This window comes from Pelecanus crispus, chromosome 3 (genome assembly GCF_030463565.1).
Source record: "Pelecanus crispus isolate bPelCri1 chromosome 3, bPelCri1.pri, whole genome shotgun sequence".
NCBI classification, from domain to species: Eukaryota; Metazoa; Chordata; class Aves; order Pelecaniformes; family Pelecanidae; genus Pelecanus; species Pelecanus crispus.
In genome coordinates this window covers 129,895,628-129,916,064 of record NC_134645.1, presented here as the reverse complement: position 1 = coordinate 129,916,064, position 20,437 = coordinate 129,895,628, and the positions used below count along the sequence as shown (strand labels likewise).

General features: G+C 40.9%; 1 protein-coding gene across 1 annotated transcript in view; it reads left to right on the top strand.

Annotated features, from left to right (window-relative positions):
- The window catches only part of MSRA (methionine sulfoxide reductase A), a 309,718-nt gene that overhangs the window by 209,725 nt on the left and 79,556 nt on the right, over positions 1–20,437 (top strand). Inside the window, exon 5 of the mRNA XM_075708036.1 lies at positions 2,064–2,170. Coding sequence (XP_075564151.1) covers positions 2,064–2,170 — 107 coding nt within the window. The remainder of the gene's footprint in view (positions 1–2,063; positions 2,171–20,437) is intronic.

Genomic DNA, 20,437 nt, shown 5'->3' with positions numbered 1-20,437 from the left:
TGACTTTATGGAATTATCCACAGCAAAGCTGGCTTACAGTATTTCTGCCTGAGGGAATGGGAATGGATAACGATGAGAGGCAGCAATGCCTTTGGCCAGCGTGGCTGCCTGGGACTGCATAATGCCAAGCCATATCTGGGCTAGTCACCTGAGGGGACAGTTAACTTCCCTCTGCTTTGGCCCATTATTTTATAGTTTCGTATGTAGAATCCATCTCATATTTTGGAAATTTGTACATGAGCAACTTCATACAACTAGTCTTTTGAAGGGATTACGTATATTTCCCCCTGTACTCGGCACTGCTGAGGCTGCACCTCGAATACTGTGTTCAGTTTTGGGCTCCTCACTACAAGAAGGACATTGAGGTGCTGGAACGTGTCCAGAGAAGGGCAATGAAGCTGGTGAAGGGTCTTGAGAACAAGTCTTATGAGGAGCGGCTGAGGGAACTGGGGTTGTTTAGTCTGCAGAAAAGGAGGCTGAGGGGAGACCTTATCGCTCTCTACAGCTACCTGACAGGAGGGTGTGGTGAGGTGGGGGTTGGTCTCTTCTCCCAGGGAACAAGCAATAGGATGAGAGGAAATGGCCTCAAGTTGTGCCGGGGGAGGTTTAGTTTGCATATGAGGAAAAATTTCTTCATGGAAAGGGTAGTCAAGCATTGGAACAGGCTGCCCAGAGAGGTGGTGGAGTCACCATCCCTGGAAGTGTTCAACAAACGTGTAGATGTGGCACTTTGGGACATAGTTTAGTGGGCATGGGGGTGTTGGGTTGATGATTGGACTGATGATCTTAAAGGTCCTTTCCAACCTAAACGATTCTATGATTCTATGATTCTATAGACATAATCTATACTAAATTCTATTTGCAACCTACATGTAGATAATATGAATGGCAAAACTATATGATATTGTCCATATCTAACATTAGGAAAACAAAACCCTAGTTATACATACTCAGTAACTCCTTGAAATTACATCATAGATGAGTAATTCTGGTACAAGGATCAGTCCCTTTACTGCTGATAGAATCATAGAATCGTTTAGGTTGGAAAAGACCTTTAAGATCATCCAGTCCAACCATTAACCTAACACTGCCAAGTCCACCACTAAACCAATTAAGGGTAAAGTAGGAATTTCATGTTTCCTGGCTTGGTGGCTGGATTATTTTACAATCAAAGTAAAACTAGGAATCACTAAGGTTGGAAAGGACCTTTAAGATCATCATTCCAATTGTCAACCCAACACCCCCATGCCCACTAAACCATGTCCCAAAGTGCCATGTCTACCCGTTTCTTGAACACAAAAAAAATCTATACCTTTGTTTTCTATTGCTCCCAAACTCAAAAAAATTGTAAGAGGGTTGCTGTTCCTAAGCATTGCTCACTCTATAACAGTACCAATGCAGCCAGACTTTCTCCAAACCTTCCTCTTAGCACAATTCTCTGTCGGAGTCTCTTTGGAGCTCAGATTTGAGAGCTTCGTAAGTCATTCCTTCTCTCCTTAATAGTGGTGATGATGGTAGGAATTGAGAACTTCAGAGCTAATTCAGCAATGCATGCATACTAGTCTTTTAGCAAGATTATTGCTTTGTGAATAGAAAAGAATAGCTAGTTATTTCCAGGGGTATTTTGAACCTTTCTCCCATTAAGATGTATTCCTCCAGCACAAGAAAATTTTTAAGCACTTGGTAAAATAAACTTTGTTCTGTAGCCATTTGCATGGTTCAAAATAAATATTTCAATAGTACCTTGATTACACTAACTGCAGCTTGATTATTTAAGGTTTTCCGTCTGTATTTGACTACTGCGTGATGTACCAAAATGTGAAATGCTCACATTTCATTTGCATGTCATTTAAAAGGAGATATCAGAGTTGAATCTCTCCAGGACTATTGAACCAAAGAAAGACTTGGACTTTCTAAAAATACCTACTGAGTAAGCATGTAAGAGACTGTGCTAATCCAGGTGTATGGGACATCCTAAATTTAGGTCTGTTGAACTTATGCCTGCAGCCCAGTCAGATAGGGAGGATGATCCTCATGGTGTGCTGTGTTTTCTCTCTCCCCAGGAATGCGACAAGGTAATGACATTGGCACACAGTATCGCTCAGCCATCTACACGTTTTCTCAGGAACAGATGGAAGCTGCCTTGAGATCTAAGGAGGAATATCAAAAGGTAACATTGGGTAGGGTGTGGAATTGCTTCACATATGAGCAGAGGTCAAAGAAGTCACCAGTTAGCATAAAATCACTCCTTGTGCTGTGTGTTGTCTCTGTGTTGCTATTAGAGCTCCTCATTCCAATCCTGAACTTGCATCGTATTTGTTTCAAATTCCAACTTTTGTGAATTTTTGTTTTGTATGTGAGTCATTTTATAACTGTGCAGAAAGAAAAAGTTATTTGTGCAGAGATAGTTTTAATCTCTTCTATAGATTTTTATATGTGGGTGCACCAGAGCAAAAGTCTGTGATCTTAAAGCTATTCAAGCGTATCTGGACCCCATACTCTGAAGGGTGTTGTCAAAATCTCAGACCCAGGAGTTCTTGAACACTGGGGGAAAGTCCTGATCAATATTTGAGCTTGGTAACTCAGGATCTTGCACCTGCTGCTTATAAGATGCTGCTATCAAGCCATTCCATAAATGTCTTTGACTAAGTGTGACAGCCCGTGACTTAGTAAGACTATTTGTTTTGACACTAGGATTTGTGTGAGAGCAGATCAACCATTTCCCTTTCTATACACAGTCCTATTTTTCACTGAAGATGGATTCTGTCTTCCCTGCCACATAAGCTGTTACTTAACTAAAGGCAGAGGTATTAGTGTCCTATAGTGTTGCTGCATTGTAATGGCCGTCTGACCTGCCTAGTGGTCTTGACAATGCAAGATCCAGATTCTAGAGCAGAGAGATATATATAAATTCTTATAACTTATATGAAATAAACTACTCACCTAGGACATCAGGACAATAAACAGAGAAACTATTAAGTAGTGCTAAAAGAGTATTGGCTTTCATGCATTCGCTTGTACTATAAATTCACTAGAGAGTTATGTTGAAGAACCGGGGTTTGTGGTGAATATCTAATGTTAAAGGTAAAGAACTGTGTTTTGAAGAGTGAGGGTATATCAGTCAGAAGCATGTACCGAGGTATGAAAAGGAGGTGTTTGTGTGGCAGTTTGGTTTTCATTAATGTGTGTATGACACATGGTGGGCTGAGCTATGTGTGCACTTGTAGGGCTGGTTTGTACGTGCAGTTGGTGTTATTTTACATGCAAAGAGATGCTCTGAACTGCAAGTAAGTAATTTGCAAGTCGTTCTTAGCAGTGTGATAACTGTGCATGTAAATTAAGTGTTCAATGACATATATATTTTCTCAGGAGTAGCTGAACACATGGGGATAAGTCAGTCTTGCAGGTGTTTATCTCTGTTAACAGAGTGGTTTCTGAAGGTTCGGTATTCATATTTGTCATGCAGAACTTCTTTCTACTCATTGTTTGCCTTAGGTCCATTGCTTTGCCAAATTGCTTTTGAGCCTTTTTGTTAACATCTGCTGACCAATGTCACACCGTAAATCTTACAGCTTTTGGTTTGCTTTCCCAACTCTATTATTCTCTGCTGTTATTTGTCATTAAATTAATACTGACTTGAAAGCAAAATTATGATGTAGAAGATTGCAATAAGATATTACAGAAATTTCCATCATCAAATAGATTTTCTTAATGGCACAATTTAAAGTTTACCTACTTTGAAGTCTATCACCATTTGAAAAGTGTGTATAATTAGTACATTTATATAATTAGGCAGAACTCTGTAAATGATCACATGTAGAGTTTGTTTTTGCACTGAAGTAAGGGGAAGGAAGGGACTGTGTTGCCAACTAAGGAAACACAGCAAATATGTACTGAAATTCCTAGAGGATATGTGGTTTCTACATATTATCAACAACAATATCTACAATATTGTCTACTGTGTCATTGCAGTAGCAGTAGAATGGTTGTATTGGATACATACTGAGCAAACAATATGTTCAGGAATCCCTTTTCATATTAAATGTTTTGCATTACATTACTTTAATGTAAATGTAATACAACCACTTTCCTTACTATTGCAGGAATTTAAAATAAATACTGAGCTCTTCTGGCAGTGATACATGCATATCTATGCACCTGATAATGACAAATAAAAACATGTGAGGATGGCATAACACTTGATTTTTCCATAATAAGCAGTGTCGCATACCCCAAACAGGGGAAGGACTAACAAATATTAAAAGTACAATAGCTGCAACATGTATGAGTGACTCTACAGGTTTTTGGCACAGCAAATAAATAAAAGCAAAGGTATTTTATTTGCTTGTTGACTGAATAATTGAGCATGTGCTCTTAGATGTCTTTTTGAGCTGAGGTCCTGGAAGAGAGTTAAGAATGCCCTCCAAACTGAAAATTATGTGTTTGCTAGATGGTTGTTTTTTTTTTTGTTTTTTTTTTTCATAAAGCCAGATATGATTGTTAACTTAAAGGAAACATTTTTCTTCACTGAGGATAGAAACCATCCAACCCCAAGGTTTATATCATGAATTCCTGCCTCCATGACAGGCTAGCCCAAAGCGCTAGCTCCTCTCTAGAAGCCAGATAGCCGTGTTCAGCTCTGTCTACATTTAGCAAGCAGTATGGGCTGAGAGGAGCAATTCTGCAGGACAAAACAGTTTGCATTGAGGACCCAGAACACACTATGTGCATTTTGAGAGGCTTTGCTTTTCTGTAGCTGTAGTTTGGTCCTCTGAACCACGTGCCACCAGCAGATGGAAGTCAGCGGTGCATATCTGGTTTAGCTCCATCAAAAGGAATTGGGTTCATTCATCCCAAGACTGAGAAGTGAACCAAAGCATGATAAGTGACAATGATCAGGAGATTTATTACAAAAGCGCACTTCTGCTCCAAACTGAAACGTTAATGTAGCTTACGCCGTTAGGGTAGTGCTATGCTTGAGTGGAGAAATACTGTAGTTACGTGCACCACATCCCGAACTCCTACCAGCCTACGAGTGAGAATCATAATGTGCATTGAGCCCAAGTCTCCTGCAGGGTTACATCTATTTTAAGTTGTGAAACTTGTTGCTGATTCATGCAGCTGTTTTAACAGCTGAGGAACGGCAATACAGCAATGAATATGCATTGAGCCATGCGTCTTTAGCTGTTGATGAAGCTGAATGCATACAGTCAGAGTCAGCTAGTGGTAATATATATTATAATACAATAGTGCTGCCAGTAAATTGTAACACAATGTAAGTGTAATCAGAAAAACATAAAACGAGGGCCGGGGCTTGGTGCAAGTACCGTGAATGAGCTGTTCTATCAGTTTTGCCTGAAGCTGAAGTTTTTTAATACAGTTGAACCTGAGGTTACTCAATTTTCAAGACAGTTGCTAAGCTGGATTTGGTTTTCAAATGAATTATCTAGGCAATAATCCAGATAGTGAAATCTGGGTAGGAAGACGTTTGTATTTGTTTTTTCTGAATCAGAGGCCTGCATTTGTTTTGTCCAGCGCTAACACTGGGTTTTCAGGTGCCAAGAGTGTAGAGAGTCCCTCCCCTCCATGTTTGGCTTATATTAAAGTGGCATCCCAAAAATGCCAACGTCTCTGCATCCTCGTGCAGGACAGCACTGACAATGAACATTGTGCACAGAGAGCAAAAGGCACGTCTATTACTTTGTTACAAAAGCAAATACTTGGCAGGAGAAGATCCTTCCACAAGGCAACTAAAGGCCCCCCCTGTGAATAAATATGAATGAATTGAGTCTTGAGCTCTTAACAGAGGTGCCGGGTGATAAGCAGGTAATAAGCTCCTGATTTGTTATAGCCAAGCAAAGTTGGTGGGGAGAGTTGCTGTCGTTTGCTCTTATAGTTGTAATCTGGAGTGTTATAAGGGTTCAAAGAGACAGGAGTATAGAAATGTTGAGATTTTATGAAGACATTAAAAATGTGACCTTTACTAAAGTCCAGAGAACTGGAATGAAGGGTTTTTTTACTGAACATAGAGGAAATGTAGAGGAAGTACAGATGTATCTTTTTTTTTGGTTTTTTTTTTTTTTTCTTTCCTTGGATGGAGCTTTGCTAGGAGTAATGTAATACATGGTTTATATGGTTTGGTCTGCAAGGGTATAATTTTGGAAAGTTTCTCTGCAGGAGTAGGTTGTGATGCTGATAGGAATCCTCTCTGAAATCTAAACCAGCTGGTTTACAAAATGAATCAAATAAAACAATAACTGCACCAAAGCCAGAGTTACAAAAGAAAAAAAAAAAAGAAAGAAGCAATGCTAACTGTTTGCTCTGGGGCCTGCAAATATGTTTAAGAAGTTCAAAAAGTATTGTAAGTAGAGGTGAAAAGATCGAATTTAAAAGTTAAAATTTAGTATAAATATAAAAAACCCAGGCTCTTGAAGACAACAGTATATGATGCTCAGAGGAGAGACTGGATCACACTGCAACTATCTTTGACTTGGTCAAATAGTAATTTTTTGTTGCATTTTGACAAACAGCGTTTTCTGTTAATTTAACAAAAGACTTGGTCTGAAGAACATGAATTTGACCAAACATCTAAAATTTCTTTTTGAATCAAGCAACCAAAGGATTACTCTGCTGAACTAAATTCCTTATTGGCGTAACTCCACAAGAACTAATATATTTGTACAACAGGTTACTCTTACCCATATGCTTTATTGCACGTATACTGACATGCAGCTGAGAAGGGAATCCTTCAACCCATAACTTCAAATACACTGTTTGGTTTCACAGATGTAGGTATTGGAGCATCTGAACCTGATGGACCATTGTTTTTTCTCTGTGCTTCTGTTTTTTTTTTGTTCTGCACGAGTTTTACAGTGATGTTTGGGGTTTTTTTTTTGGGGGGGGTGTTTGTTATTTTTTTAACTTTTAAAGCTCTGAACAGTTGCATGATAAATCATGGATGATCATGGGAAGAATGGGGATGAATATTAGTTGTAGATTTACAGTGCTATCATTCATTTGCAATGGCCAAATTTCAGCGTGGATACAGTTACATGGTAGCACTCCTGATCCTGAACTTGCTTATAGGAGGTCTGGGAATACATTGAATTAACACTGAGATTGGCTTTGGTTGTTTTCATGAAGCTCCTCTGTGGTGGGATAGTCAGATACCATGTGTTAGCAGAGAGCTGAAAACCAGCTGCTGGCCAAGTGGTTGGAGCTCCCCTATTTCCTTGTGAAGTAGAAGTGCTTGCATGAGCAATACCATGCTCCACTGGAAGGACTCAACTAACCACTGACCTGGGAGGTCACATTTATGCAAAATGAAGTGTGTGCTCCGCCATGGGACGCATTCCCAGGGCCTGATTCAGTTGCTCACACCTAGTGCTGTTTGGGGAAGCCCTGGCATATCTCAGCCGGCCTACAGCGGCCGTTCTACAGCACACAACTATCCCTTAGGGGCTGTATCATATCTGCCAGTCCTGGGTAGATATCTGAAATACAGTGGGCACCTCAAATAGCGCTAAATGCCAGTATTTAGGTAGCTGATTTTAGTCACAGCCTGATCTCTTGTGACTGTAATGGAAGTTCAGATACCTAATTCACATGAGGACCTCCCCAGGTATCAGCCAGGTTGTGATGGATGGATGCATTCTGTAGAATAAGGGAAACGGTGAACTAGAACTGGCCAGCATAAGAGGCAGCAGTCTCTGCAGCTCAGCAGCCTACCAGGTCTTGTGAAACTTTCACGAGCTTGCCGTGGGGTGATGTGGGAGCAAACCAGCAAAACCCTCAGCTGAAAAAACAAGAGTTTTGTATTTGGTATCATAGAAAAGAGGAGAGATTTAAAAGCTGGAGTTTCCTGGCCAGCACAATGAGCTTTGGAGCAGAAATCTGCAAGGAAATGAAGTGGTCAGGATTGTGTTTTTCAGAGCTGGGGGAAGGACTATTTACAGACCTACAGGATTGATGGTTCTGAGCTTTTCATTGCATGAAGGAATGCATTGTGGAGTGAACGTACAACATTCAGCTGTGGTTTTATGTAACGTGCTGCATGAATTTAGAACGTGCTTTGGCTGGGAGACAGCTTTTCACGTGTTTTTTGGCTGGGAAAAGTTAAATAGCTCTTTTAAAACGTAGGTTGTTGTTATTAAAGCAATACAATAGAGTCGATCAAAAACCAACACCTGCTTACTCCTCTTCAAATTATGTCTGTTTCAGAGCTTTACGTATCAAATTATCTTTGCTTCACTCTGATGTGAATAGTAGCTACTTGATTCCTGATTGATGGTGGTAGTTCTTATGAAAATAAGCAAACTTGATTTGATAAGCTAAGCCATTATTTATTTTGTAATCACTCATCTGTGCCACAGAGATACCCTTTTTATGTGTGTCCCTCTCTGAGAAAGCTGCATTCAGCTATGGATGAGGAGGTTTTGTGTGAACAGTTGCTAACTCTTTTCATGTTACCTTCAATGGCAGAAAATTTGACTTCTTTGTTGCTCCAAGAAAATTTGGTCACCTTGCAGCAGAAAGATAGCTCAAAACTAACGCACACTCTTGACTGCATTTCTTGATTACAGTGGCAACAAGATAAAAGCTGTAATGGCATGAACTTAGGATACTGTAGTGGGCTTGTTTGAGTGTCCTAGAATAAATATGTCTGTGAGATGACCTGTCCTATTCCCAACACTGATTAACAACCCATTTGTGCTTTCTTTGTTGAATTTATGCTGAAATTCATCTCTATGATGCATTTGTAAAGCTTTATGGTTGTCTGCTCTGTCTATTTCTTTCTACCTTTTTGACAGGGAATTCTGTAGTGATAGCCATGGTCAGCACCCTATGGTTTTCTTTGCAGCTGTAACATACAACAAGAGAGTTCACTCAATATTATAGTTATTGTTAACCTGACTTTTCTTTCTTAATAAATTTTCCTACATCTCTGTGCTGCAGAATCTCATCTCATGTTGTGGGAGGAAAAACATTTTTTACATCGCCTCTAAGATGACTTTATTTTGAAACAATGTAATGTACAGAAAGTGTATGTCCATAAGAAAACACAAATGAGCACCCCTGGAAAGCACAGGAGGACTAAGGACACCTCTCAAAATTCACTGAGGCAGGGAAGTGCCACCATCCTGTGCTGAGCGCAGCATGCTACCTATTGCATACTATTTCTGTTCCCCTGGATGCAGCAACAGCACATGTTGCTTGCTTTTATCAATGCTGAAGAAGGCCAGATTTTTTTTTTTTTAGCTTTCGATTCTGCATGTGTGCTGTTCATTTGATCAGAGGCCACACGTTTCACTTAGCCCTTTGACTGTTGCAAATATAGCTAATCATGCATTTGAAGTTAGAACTATGAACAACATTATGAAACCATACTTTCTATTTTACAATCATTTTTTCATCTGGGAGGTCATCGAGTTCAGCAAAGAAGCCATTTGCTTTATTGTACTGTGAATGTGAAGCCAGTGCTTCAAGCTAACGCTTATATTGGACATTTAAACTAATATTAGAAATTGCCCTACAATAATCTAATGTAAATATCAAACAGATTTGACTCCAAGAATGGGTTGTAAATAAAACATTTCCTGCTTTGTATTGCTTGCTCTGTTCAGCTTGCCAGTAATGTAGAAACATCCTAAATTTGTCTAGACATCAAGTTTTCATATACTTAGGCAGATGAATTCTCAATCTTCAGGGCAGATCTCCATGCTGATTCAGAAGATGAAGATTTAAAGGGCTAAGCTGACTGGCCTACAGGAATCTAGTGCCGTTCAAGATGCCTGTATTGGGTTTGCGTGGCAAGGTTTTAGTAGTGGGGGGCTGCAGGGTTGGTTTCTGTGAGAAGCTGCTGGAAGCTTCCCCCATGTCCGACAGAGCCAATGCCAGATGGCTCCAAGATGGAGGCTGCCACTGGCCAAGGCCGAGCCCAGCAGTGACGGTGGCAGCGCCTCTGGGATAACGTATTTAAGAAGCGGGGGAAAAAAACTCTGCACAACTGCGGCCAGAGTGAGGAGTGAGAACATGTGAGAGGAAGGGCCCTGCAGCCCCCCAGGTCAGTGCAGGAGGAGGGCAGGAGGGGCTCCAGGCACGGAGCAGAGATTCCCCTGCAGCCCTGGGGCAGCCCATGGCGAGGCAGCTGTGCCCCTGCACCCATGGGGGCCCCCGGGGAGCAGAGATCCCCCTGCCCCCGGGGAGGAGCCCACGCCGCAGCAGGGGATGTGCCCGGAGGAGGCTGGGACCCCGGGGGAAGCCCGCGCTGGAGCAGGCTCCTGGCAGGAGCTGTGGCCCCGTGGGGAGAGGAGCCCAGGCTGGAGCAGGGTTGCTGGCAGGAATTGGGACCCCGCGGGGGACCCACGCTGGAGCAGGCTGCTCCTGAGGGGCTGCACCCCGGGGAAGGGACCCACGCTGGGGCAGTGCGTGAAGAGCTGCAGCCCCGGGGAAGGACCCACGCTGGGGCAGCGCGTGGAGGACTGTCTGCCGTGGGAGGGACCCACGCTGGGGCAGGGAGGAGTGTGAGGAGTCCTCCCCTGGGGAGGAAGGAGCGGCAGAGACGACGTGTGATGGACTGACCGCAGCCCCCATCCCCGTCCCCCTGCGCTGCTGGCGGGAGGAGGTGGAGAAATGGGGAGTGAAGTTGAGCCCGGGAAGAAGGGAGGGGTGGGGGGAAGGTTGTTTTTTAAGATTTAGGTTTTATTTCTTGTTATCCTATTCTGATTTGATTGGTAATAAATTAAACTGATTTCCCCAAGTCGAGTGTGTTTTGCCCATGACAGTAATTGCTGAGTGATCCCCCTGCCCTTATCCCGCCCCACGAGCCTTTCATTACATTTTCTCTCCCCTGCCCAGCTGAGGAGGGCAGTGACAGAGCGGCTTTGGTGGGCACCTGGCATCCAGCCAGGGTCGACCCACCACAGTGCCCTACCCATATCTGACCCAGCCTCCAGCTGCCACTCCGGCTGGCCACCGATCTCCTATGCGTCCTTGGTCATACCAGTGGCAAGGCAACATAGTGGAGTCTGTGGCGATGCCAACACATTGAAGCTAAGTACCTTTACATCAGCTTGTAAATGTGTTCCCACATGGTTCAATGGCATCTAGGATCATTTTGAAGGGCTTCTAGTTCAGGCTTTTGAATATCTTGATTATGCTTCTGTTACAGCATTCTAAAAGTCTCACAAGCATATTAAATGTCAGGAGCATAAATTTGATAATGGTATTAATAATGACGGTTTAAATGTACACAGTGATTTACAAGGAACAGGATATAGTTCCTTCTCTTAAGGAAGCTCTCAAGAAGCTTAGTTCAAGAGATTAGTTATGGGGGGGACATGATAAAATAGTCTAGAAGAAGGCGAAGGCAAAAGAAAGATGATTATGATTAGCTGTTGCAGTTCTGTGCCAGATCTTGTTGTCTTTGGGTTAAGTGTAGCCCTTAAAACTGACTTAAACAAAAACTTCCAGGAAACAAAAACTGAGAAATACTCTCGAGATGTGTTAAGTCTCGAGATGTGTTGAGAATGTTGTGTCTTCATTCTGCTCTGGCCATTGAATCTGTCCATGTCCAGCTGAAAAATAAGGCTTGTAGTGGGACTCTGCATTGATCTGGAGAGGGGGAGAGGGGTTGGCCTGGCTTATAGTTTCCGTACAAATTAAAAAATGAAACAAAAGAACTTTTTTTTTTTTTTTAAATGACACATACATTTTATGATGAGCATGGTGAAGTCTGGGAGCATTACTTCTGCTATCCAAACAGTTTGCTTATCCTTAGTGCAAAGCTGTGGCATCCAAAGAACACTATTCAAACCTTAAGTTTTCTCAGTGACAAAAGTGTGCCTAAGCCAGAATTCAAGTAAGTACTCACAGAACACTTTTCCGCTGTTTATCCAACTCTAAAATATAAAGCCAAAAATTTATCTGAAACAGGGCTCTTCAAGTCAGATGTAAGAACATAATGGCACTTCAGAAAGTTCTGAGCTCCACAAAGCTCGCCCATGGAAACGACAGATACTCAACATTTATAAAATAAGCTGCTTGGGTATCTAAATATGAACATAGGAGTGTCCACTTAAGCACTAGGGTTCACACAATTTGTAACCAGATGTATACAGCACGTATTGACAATTGTCATACCCTGACAAGGTTGCTTTCTAACTGATGTTAACGTTTGCTTAAATAACTGTCAAGATTTTCTCGCAGGACCCAATGCAGATCAGCCGTACAGATGCAAATCTGGAGCAAGACCATTAGAATCAATGGAATTACTTTGGATTTCCAGTAAAGCAATTGAGATGAAAATATGGCCCAGGAGTTTCTTTAATTTCAGCATTTTTGTTCCCCAGTGAATTGTCAGAGAATTGTGTGTATTATTTTCTGTTTGAAGTATGCCACTCAGGCAAATACAGCTCTCAGCTTTTGGGAAAACAAGTCAATACTTCCTGGAAAGAAAAATCAGAGCATGCTTTAGCAAGCAACATTGTCATGTCTGGTTTGATCTTGTGATCTTTTTTTGCATCAAGATCTTTTTCTCCTTTATTGACTTCCACAGATCGCTTGTAGACTAATCCTTTTTTTCTTTTAGATCCAGGAAGTCTGCAGATTTCAGTAAGAGCTAGATTGCGGAAAGAGGTCAGGATGGGCTTTTTGGTTGATGGGCAATACCGTCAACTGTATTAGCAGTCTTGTGCTAGAGCTTTGTAGGATTGCAGACGTTAAAACCAACCCAGCTAGGAAAAGCCAGGACATTTCTCTTTGTGTTAAGGCATATCCGTCATTCCGAAGAAGGCATGGAGTTACAACAGGTAGTAACCTAAGTATTTTCTCAGTGGTGTGTCAATGGGCTTAAGTGTCTGTATAAATCATTTGTACACAGGCATATAAGAATATATAAAGATATTTTGTTAAGAGCTGCTGTGAAACACAAAGGAGGAAACATGCTGGACGGATGCCTAAATATTTGGGTGTGTCTGAGGACATGGTTGGGATTTGCCTGAGTTCAGTCCTATTTTACAAACATTTCAGTTCAGGAATCTCCGCTTCTATGACTTTTATGACTTTCACTGGATTTTATTCAGTGGCTCTGTAGCTAGTAATTTTGTCATCTTGTGCTGCAGGGCTTAGGAGCCTAGGTGGTGAAGTACCAGCTAGGAGGATGTCTGCATTCACACCATGCAGTCCTGACAAGCAAGATCAAGCAAAGCCCGTGTTACAGCTCTCCATTGAGCTGGTGTAGAAAAATCAGTTCTGCCTTTCTCTCTTCATTTTCCCACTCCCAAGTTTACTTCAGCCTTTATTTGTTGTTTCCTCCCCTCATTGTTTCTTGGCTCTTTTGCTTTCCGGGATCTTCTATCATTTGACCTTGCCCCACATCCCTTTCTTCCTAGCTCTACCTTTTCCCCAGTCTTCAAATTTTCCACTTTCTTCCTCAGGCCTATGTTTCTGAAAACTCTTCTCTTCTCTTTATCCTTGTAGGCAAAGATAAACTTGTACTTTTTCTAGCTGACCTTTATTACGTGCCATTTAGTCACAGGATCTAAATGTAAATCTAACTACCCAACATATCAAGGTGGACAAAATATATTCCCTCTAACTTCTGCCTAAAGCATCCTAAGATACCTCCTACTGCATGTAGCTTTGTGCTCTGCTGGGCCACTGCAGAAAGTGTCATCAAAGACTGAGAAATCATCTTCAGTGACGCAGTGCTCCCAGCCCCCAGGACTTTTTGCTCTGGAGTTTTTGGTCCTGACCTTTCCCCAAGCAACCAGCTTCCTATAGCTTATTGAGGTTAAGATATTTCCATTCTGGCTGCTCCTTTCTCCTTTGCTTTGGTTATTTTTAGGTGACTCAGTTAAACCAGGTCTTTTTCAGTTTGTAAAGGAACTGTATTTAAGGTGTTCATAGAAGAAAATCTCTTTTACACATAAAGGCCCTTTGTAAGCTAGTAGGGAAAGGCATAATGAAGACCAGAAGCTTAAACTAGGTGAAGGTATATATTTGTAACAGCAGGTGACTGACAGTGAAAGCCATGGATGCACCATTTCTTCAGGACAATAGTCGGTATTATCCAACTAATTATTTTTCATCAGGAAAAGGGTGTAGTCAAAATTGTAGCTATATGCATCGATGTTCTCATATCAGTGACTTTGACCAAAAAGATTTTTTGAATTTAGTTTTGAATCTCTAATGAGATTTCTAAGAAAGTTCTTGAAGTTTTTCTCTTTTAAAATCAGCTTTCTTTTTTTTTCTGTGAAAAAATGGATACCAGAACTGGATACAATATCACAGAATGAACTTAATCAAGTTCATTTCTGATGTAAATAAAGGTCAGATTACCTCCCTGGGCACGCTGCTGTTTACCCCCATGTTTCTGCAGATGTGCCTTTATTCTTTGTTCCTAGATGTAAAAGTTTTGGATTTCATCTTCCTAGATGTAGAATTCAGGGTTTAACTATGTTATAACGATCTCAACTGTGCAGTGTGAGCGCCCCGGCATTATCAGCATTTGCTGTAACTCTGACCTTCATGTGATCTTCCAATTTTACCAGCACTAATCTTTTAATTATTTCTAAGGCTTGATCACTGCACTTCATAACAATTCTGGTGAAAGTGCATCTTAATCCAGTTATCATTTGCTGTATTGATACCGTGTAGCACTTCTGTTTTTATTAAAATAGTTATATGGTACTAAATCAAAGAAGAAATGTTAACTGGATTGTATCTACAAAGTTTCCTTTGTCAGCTAAACTTGTAATCTCATCAAAGAAAGATGTTGGATTTATATTTGACCTGTTTTCTATAAAAACATGTTGATTGGCACTAATTATATTCCTTACCATTTGAATGTTGTTTCATTTTTTTGTTTGTTTGTTTTTGTTTTTAACCAAGTACAAATTGGCACAGTGTTGCTTATGTTGTCTTAACTTGTCCCTTTTGAAGTGCTGCAGGAAAACGGTGTTTATTCCCTCTTTTAGAATATTCACTCCTAACAATCCGCTGAGTGTATGGAAACTGCATTTTTCTAAAAAGTTGAAAACTTAGACAACTTTGAGTTTATTAGCCAGTTCTTCATGCTGAAGGACTTCCATCTGCAAACTTCAAGGCTCAGTTTTTGCATTCCTTAAAGAAAGCATCGCAGATTTTTTTTTTTTAATATGGAAAATACAATATTTTCCCCAGTTGTATTTCTCAGAAATGGCTGAACAGTTATCTTAGAAAATTTTGGAAAATTACTTGCCTCCAGCAAATACAATTCTTTGACAACTTTCAGGCCAAAAGGTAAAGTTTCATGGAGCTTAAAACACCCAAAGAAAAATTCTGAAAAAGACTTAGAAAATCACAGTGAGGGATTGTAGCATCCCTCTTCCTTCTCCACATACACACACAAATGTGCACTTTTAGTATCATCTTCCTCATTTTACTTTCTGTAATTTTTTTTTTTATTTTCATCTCAATCAGCTAATTATATCTTGGATGATTATTTTTCATCCAGCTCTTCTTGCCATTATATATACGTGGTTGCTATTTTATGTGCCAACAATCATAGGAAATAAATTTCCCCATTATCCCATGATATATTATTACAGGAAAAACCTTCAGTGCGAAATTAGGGGATTTAACAGGGCTGGAGGAAAACCTGATTTGTTTCATTGCCCTCTAGCGGCCTCACAGCCCGTCTGCAATGGCATGAAATGCAGGAGCTGGGTTTTTTTTCTCTTTGTGTGCAACACAAACCGTCAGGTTGCTTGTCATTCGAGCGTCCTAAAGTTGTTGGTCCACATTTGTGTAAACCATAGAGCATGGTTTTATAGATCAGGTAAAGCAGAATTATCCTACTGGTGTTTGTAAATTATGACAACGGGGGATTCTGTGGGTTTTATATTTTGCTATGGAAAAGAAGAAGATGCGCATTACCTGTAGGAACATTATTTACTGAGTGAGTTTTGGGAGGGACACTCATCTACCATGGCCCATCATTTAAATATACACAGCCTACAGAAGTCGGCATCATTTTTTTAGGCATCATTTTCTGCTGCCATTGCTGTGTATAATTGTGAATTCATCACACAGTCCAGCTGAAGGAGGGCTTGGCAAATATTTAATCCCATTTATTTGAAAATTATCCTTCCATCTTGGAGTGGAAATCTTCATTGGCATCCACAGGGGCTGATCATTGCGTGTGTGCAGGTCCACTTGCAGGTGCAGAGGTGTTGAAGGCCCAGGAAAGTTCATGGTTTCGTGTCTTGAACTTAGTGAGCATCTTCAACCACATTGATACCCACGGAAATCATGAGCGCTCAGCACCTTTCAGAGTGAGCTCTTCACCGTTGTCACGCTCAATGCTTGACACTGGACAGAGACCGCAGAAATCGATGGGATCTAATTCGCATTTTGCAAACAGAAAGAACGTGACTTTCCCCCCGCCAAATTTCATTGCAAGATAATGTTTCAACAAATATATCAGTAAAATGGATTAGGCATAGTGAATTAGATATGTACAATACATACTGAGGGAAGGAAGAGGGGGGAATGCTTGTGTTGGGAAAAGATAATAATATTAAGAATGGCCTTTTGTGAATTAAAAAAAAAAAAACAAACAACAAAACTTGAGGCAAAGATACTAATTTTGAATGGTAAGATCAGAGGAAATCAAACACTGCTCCAGAATGGTTGTGACTATTTTTTAGGTTAAAACGCAATGCACATCTGAATTACGGCTTGTCAGTCTTAAAAATGGAGTGACTTTTTGCCATAAAATGCCTGTCTAATACATATTGACTTTATACAATGTCATATTTCTGCACTAGCCTGGAAGGAGAGGAAGGGAAAAAGCTTTAGAGGGCATTTTTGAAATGACAGCACAGTTCTGGCTCAGATAGTTGTTTTAGGTCAGGCATTAATTTAGTATCACGAGAAAATCACAGCTTTCATTAGCGAGCGAAGCACGGGTGACTGGAGCACCTGTGCAAAAGAGATGAAAGCACATTTATGTGTACGTCCGTGTTTGCGGATGCGCATTGAGCGCGTAGGAAAAAAATATTGCAGCTTTGCACTTACTTCAAAAATGACTCACTCCCTCTGGTGGGAACATTTAATTCTGAACGTGTGATGCTGCTTTCCCTCCTCCTCCTCCTCTTGCATCCACCCCCCCTCGCCACATCGCATTCATCTTGCTTCGCATGACATCTGCTCCGTGTGCTGCAGAGCAGCACTTTGGTTTCTATGGTAGCTGCTGTAGCCAGCGGACCCGCGGACCGGGTGGGGAGAGGAGGACGAAAAAGCCCAAAGTGGCCGGATTTGGGTGCATGGTGGCTGTTTGCCCTCGGCCGGTGGGCTGGGATGCATTCAGAGAGGGTGCCCCAAGAGTAGGTCGCTCCCGTGGCCGGCAACTGCTGGGGCATCCAGGGCCATGGGCATTTGCTTTCTCCTCCAGCGTCAAGTGGCTGAAGGACAATAGTCAAGTGGAGGGTGTGAAGAACAGCAGATTGCAGGCTTGGTTGAACTTCACTCCGTGTTTCCTTTTGTCTTGTTTAGGTCTCCAATTTTGCAGCAAACAGTCCTCAGCTTCTGCCTTTCAGATGGTGAAAATGCAGATGCCAGACCTAAGATATTATAATTAAGTGTCTATTTATAACATAGTTTGTCATTAGAATTAGCATGTCATTTTTTAAACAAGAGAGGATAATGCCAGTTCACAATCTACACCTGTAGCTGTTTGGTGTTTTTTTTTTTATTTTTTTTTATTTTAAGCACAGTTCTTTGATTTGTTCTGGCTCTGAATTCATTAAGAGGCCTGAATTAGCATCCTGCCATATTGTCTGTGGCTTCTTCGCTCCTCCATCCCCCCAGGTATAAGCACCAGGATTCTGAGTTGGCTCACTTCAGCTACAGAACAAAATACAGAGCCCACTTCTTCATTTTTTTAAAATTCTTTATGTAATAGAATCAGAATACAGTTTGTGTTTCTCAGTTGAAAAACCCGTGAGGATTGTCATTCAGCTTGCGATGTCATGGCTCGTGTGCCACTGCTTGCCGTGGGGCATTGCTGCTACGAAACGTCCTGTGTTCAGAATCAATGTTGTGTTATACCATTTGTTTTAGAACAGTTCGTACATGGGAGACTAAGCCTGCAGGAGCTGGGATTCTCTAGTAAAATTAATATTAACTCGGCAAATGTGAGGGGAAAGGTTGTCAGAGATTAATATTACTCCTGTATCCTGTATCTGGTATAACGAAGGGCATGCATCAGGTGTGGTGTGTGAGTTCATGGATGATCCTGGGCTTTGACATGTCTTCAGAGAGACAGCCACTAGCTTGGTGGGGTAAAGTTAGTGTTGGATGTACTTTAGAGAACTCTGAATCATCTTTTTTATAGCAGATGAACAAGTCCTTTTCATGTCCGTGCTTCTTTTATTCCTTTTCTTTGAAAAGTCTTTTCTTTTTTTGTTCCATTTTCTTTAGTGCTTGGAATTTCAGGAAGCTAAGGCCAAGTGTTTCATCTTATGTGAACAACATTTTGCATCTTCAGGCATGCCTGCTATACTTTGTATGGTTGTATTATTTAGCTGTGTTTGTACCTTGCATCTTTTCCATTTTGTCAGTTATTCCCATTTAATCCTATATAATCTCTCCTTGAGTCTTTATCAGTGTGTGAGATCTCAGATCCCCCTCAGTCTGTTTTAAGTAGCTGTCAATGGCATGATACGTTCTCTAAAACTCAGTTGTAGTCTGTTGTGTGTGGCTCTCTGGTGCTGTTCTAAAATAACACAAATTAGGCTTTATTAGAAAAAATAATCACAGAAAATTATGCCAAAAGAAGAGGAAGACCTTTTACCAGGCTCCTTAGGATCTATGGTTATTTCTTCATTTTAAAATGCTGTGTGGTTGCCTGTTCTACCCTTGGTCTTGCTTTTGTTCCCATCTGTTGTGTGGAGCCTCTTCCAGTTGCATGGAAATCCCATCCTAGTCTCCCATCTTTAAGGACATTTCATTTCTATTTATTATTAATAGTCCTCCTTACAAACTATTTTTTTTCTTTTTTCTTTTTTTGTCTAAAAGCAGACAGCAGTGAGAAGCTTCATTGCTTTTTAAACTGAATAAGCACCTGACTTGAATCCCTTGAGCTGCCTAGAGGTCATATTGGGTAGCTAAATTCCACACTGGCCTTCTAAAGGTAGCTGTAAAAAAAAGTTGAATCTCTCTAAAAGATGGTAAAGCTGTCTGAGTCCTCCCCCTCACTCACAGAGCACACCCAATGTAGACAGCACCTGGGTTTCCTCAAATAGCCAAGTATCCCGTACCAGTAGGGTTCGTTGCTGTAACTTCAGCTGTAACTGGTTTCTTCAGGAGCTGAGGTCATTCCACATTTTCCAGTATTTGGCCCTGAACGGTCATAGAGCCCGTGGTCCACTTTGGAGGGGTGGAGCATGGATTCTGCTCATAGGAGAGGCCCCATCAGGAGAGGGGGCATGGCCTGAGCAGTTACTTGGAAAAGGTTAAGAACTTTTCCTAAAATGGTGCTGGAAAGAAACTGATTGTGATCAGTAAGGGTGTAAGACAAATGAGAAAAATCCAAGGGCCAAGGGCTACTTGTAATTGTGTAGACACCTGATTTATTCGTATTATAACTTATATACTGTTATAGTTCCTCGGGCCCAGCATGGCTTTCATTTTATGTGCATGGCACCATGCTCATGTTCTCAACTTCCATTTGCTTTTTTGGCTACTACTTCAATATGTATAGTTCATACTCCTGCTACTAGAATAATACATACTAGAAGGTTCTTTCTTATCATTGTTAGAGTCCATGACATCTTGGTAGGGGGGTGTAGTTATATGTACATTTTTGTACATTTATTTTGCAGCAGTTGGTTGTTTTTTTGTCTTGAGATCAGTCAGTTCATGACTTATGTGCCTATGTATTGATCAATGTTTAAAGATAATATTAAAAATGGGATTAGCACATAGCAATGATATATTAAATAGTGTAATTCATCATTCTGCAGAGGCCATCATTAATTTAATTTGTTTAATTAAAATGGCCCATTAAAATGCTGGTGCTGGATTTAGTTACTGGCATAAAAACACTACTGGCTTCCTTTTTGTTAATGGGACATAATATTATACAAGGTCTCAACAACTTCAGCATTTTGCTAATTGAGTCAGCAGTTCAATTTGAAATTAGTGTTGCTGGGAAGGAAAAACAAATCAAATATAGAACCTAGTTAGCATTTAAAACTTAAAACAGGGGGTTTCCTTATTTTCTTTTTAGTGAATGTGAGCAGGAGGTCAGGTTGTTATGTGAACATTAAAAAATGTCATCACCTGACCTGCTATATGCCTGACAATGCGTCATGTTTATACTGACAGAAAGAAGCAAGCAAAACCAAATGAAAAGGTAATGAGGTAGAGCATGGAGGGGCTGTGAAATCTT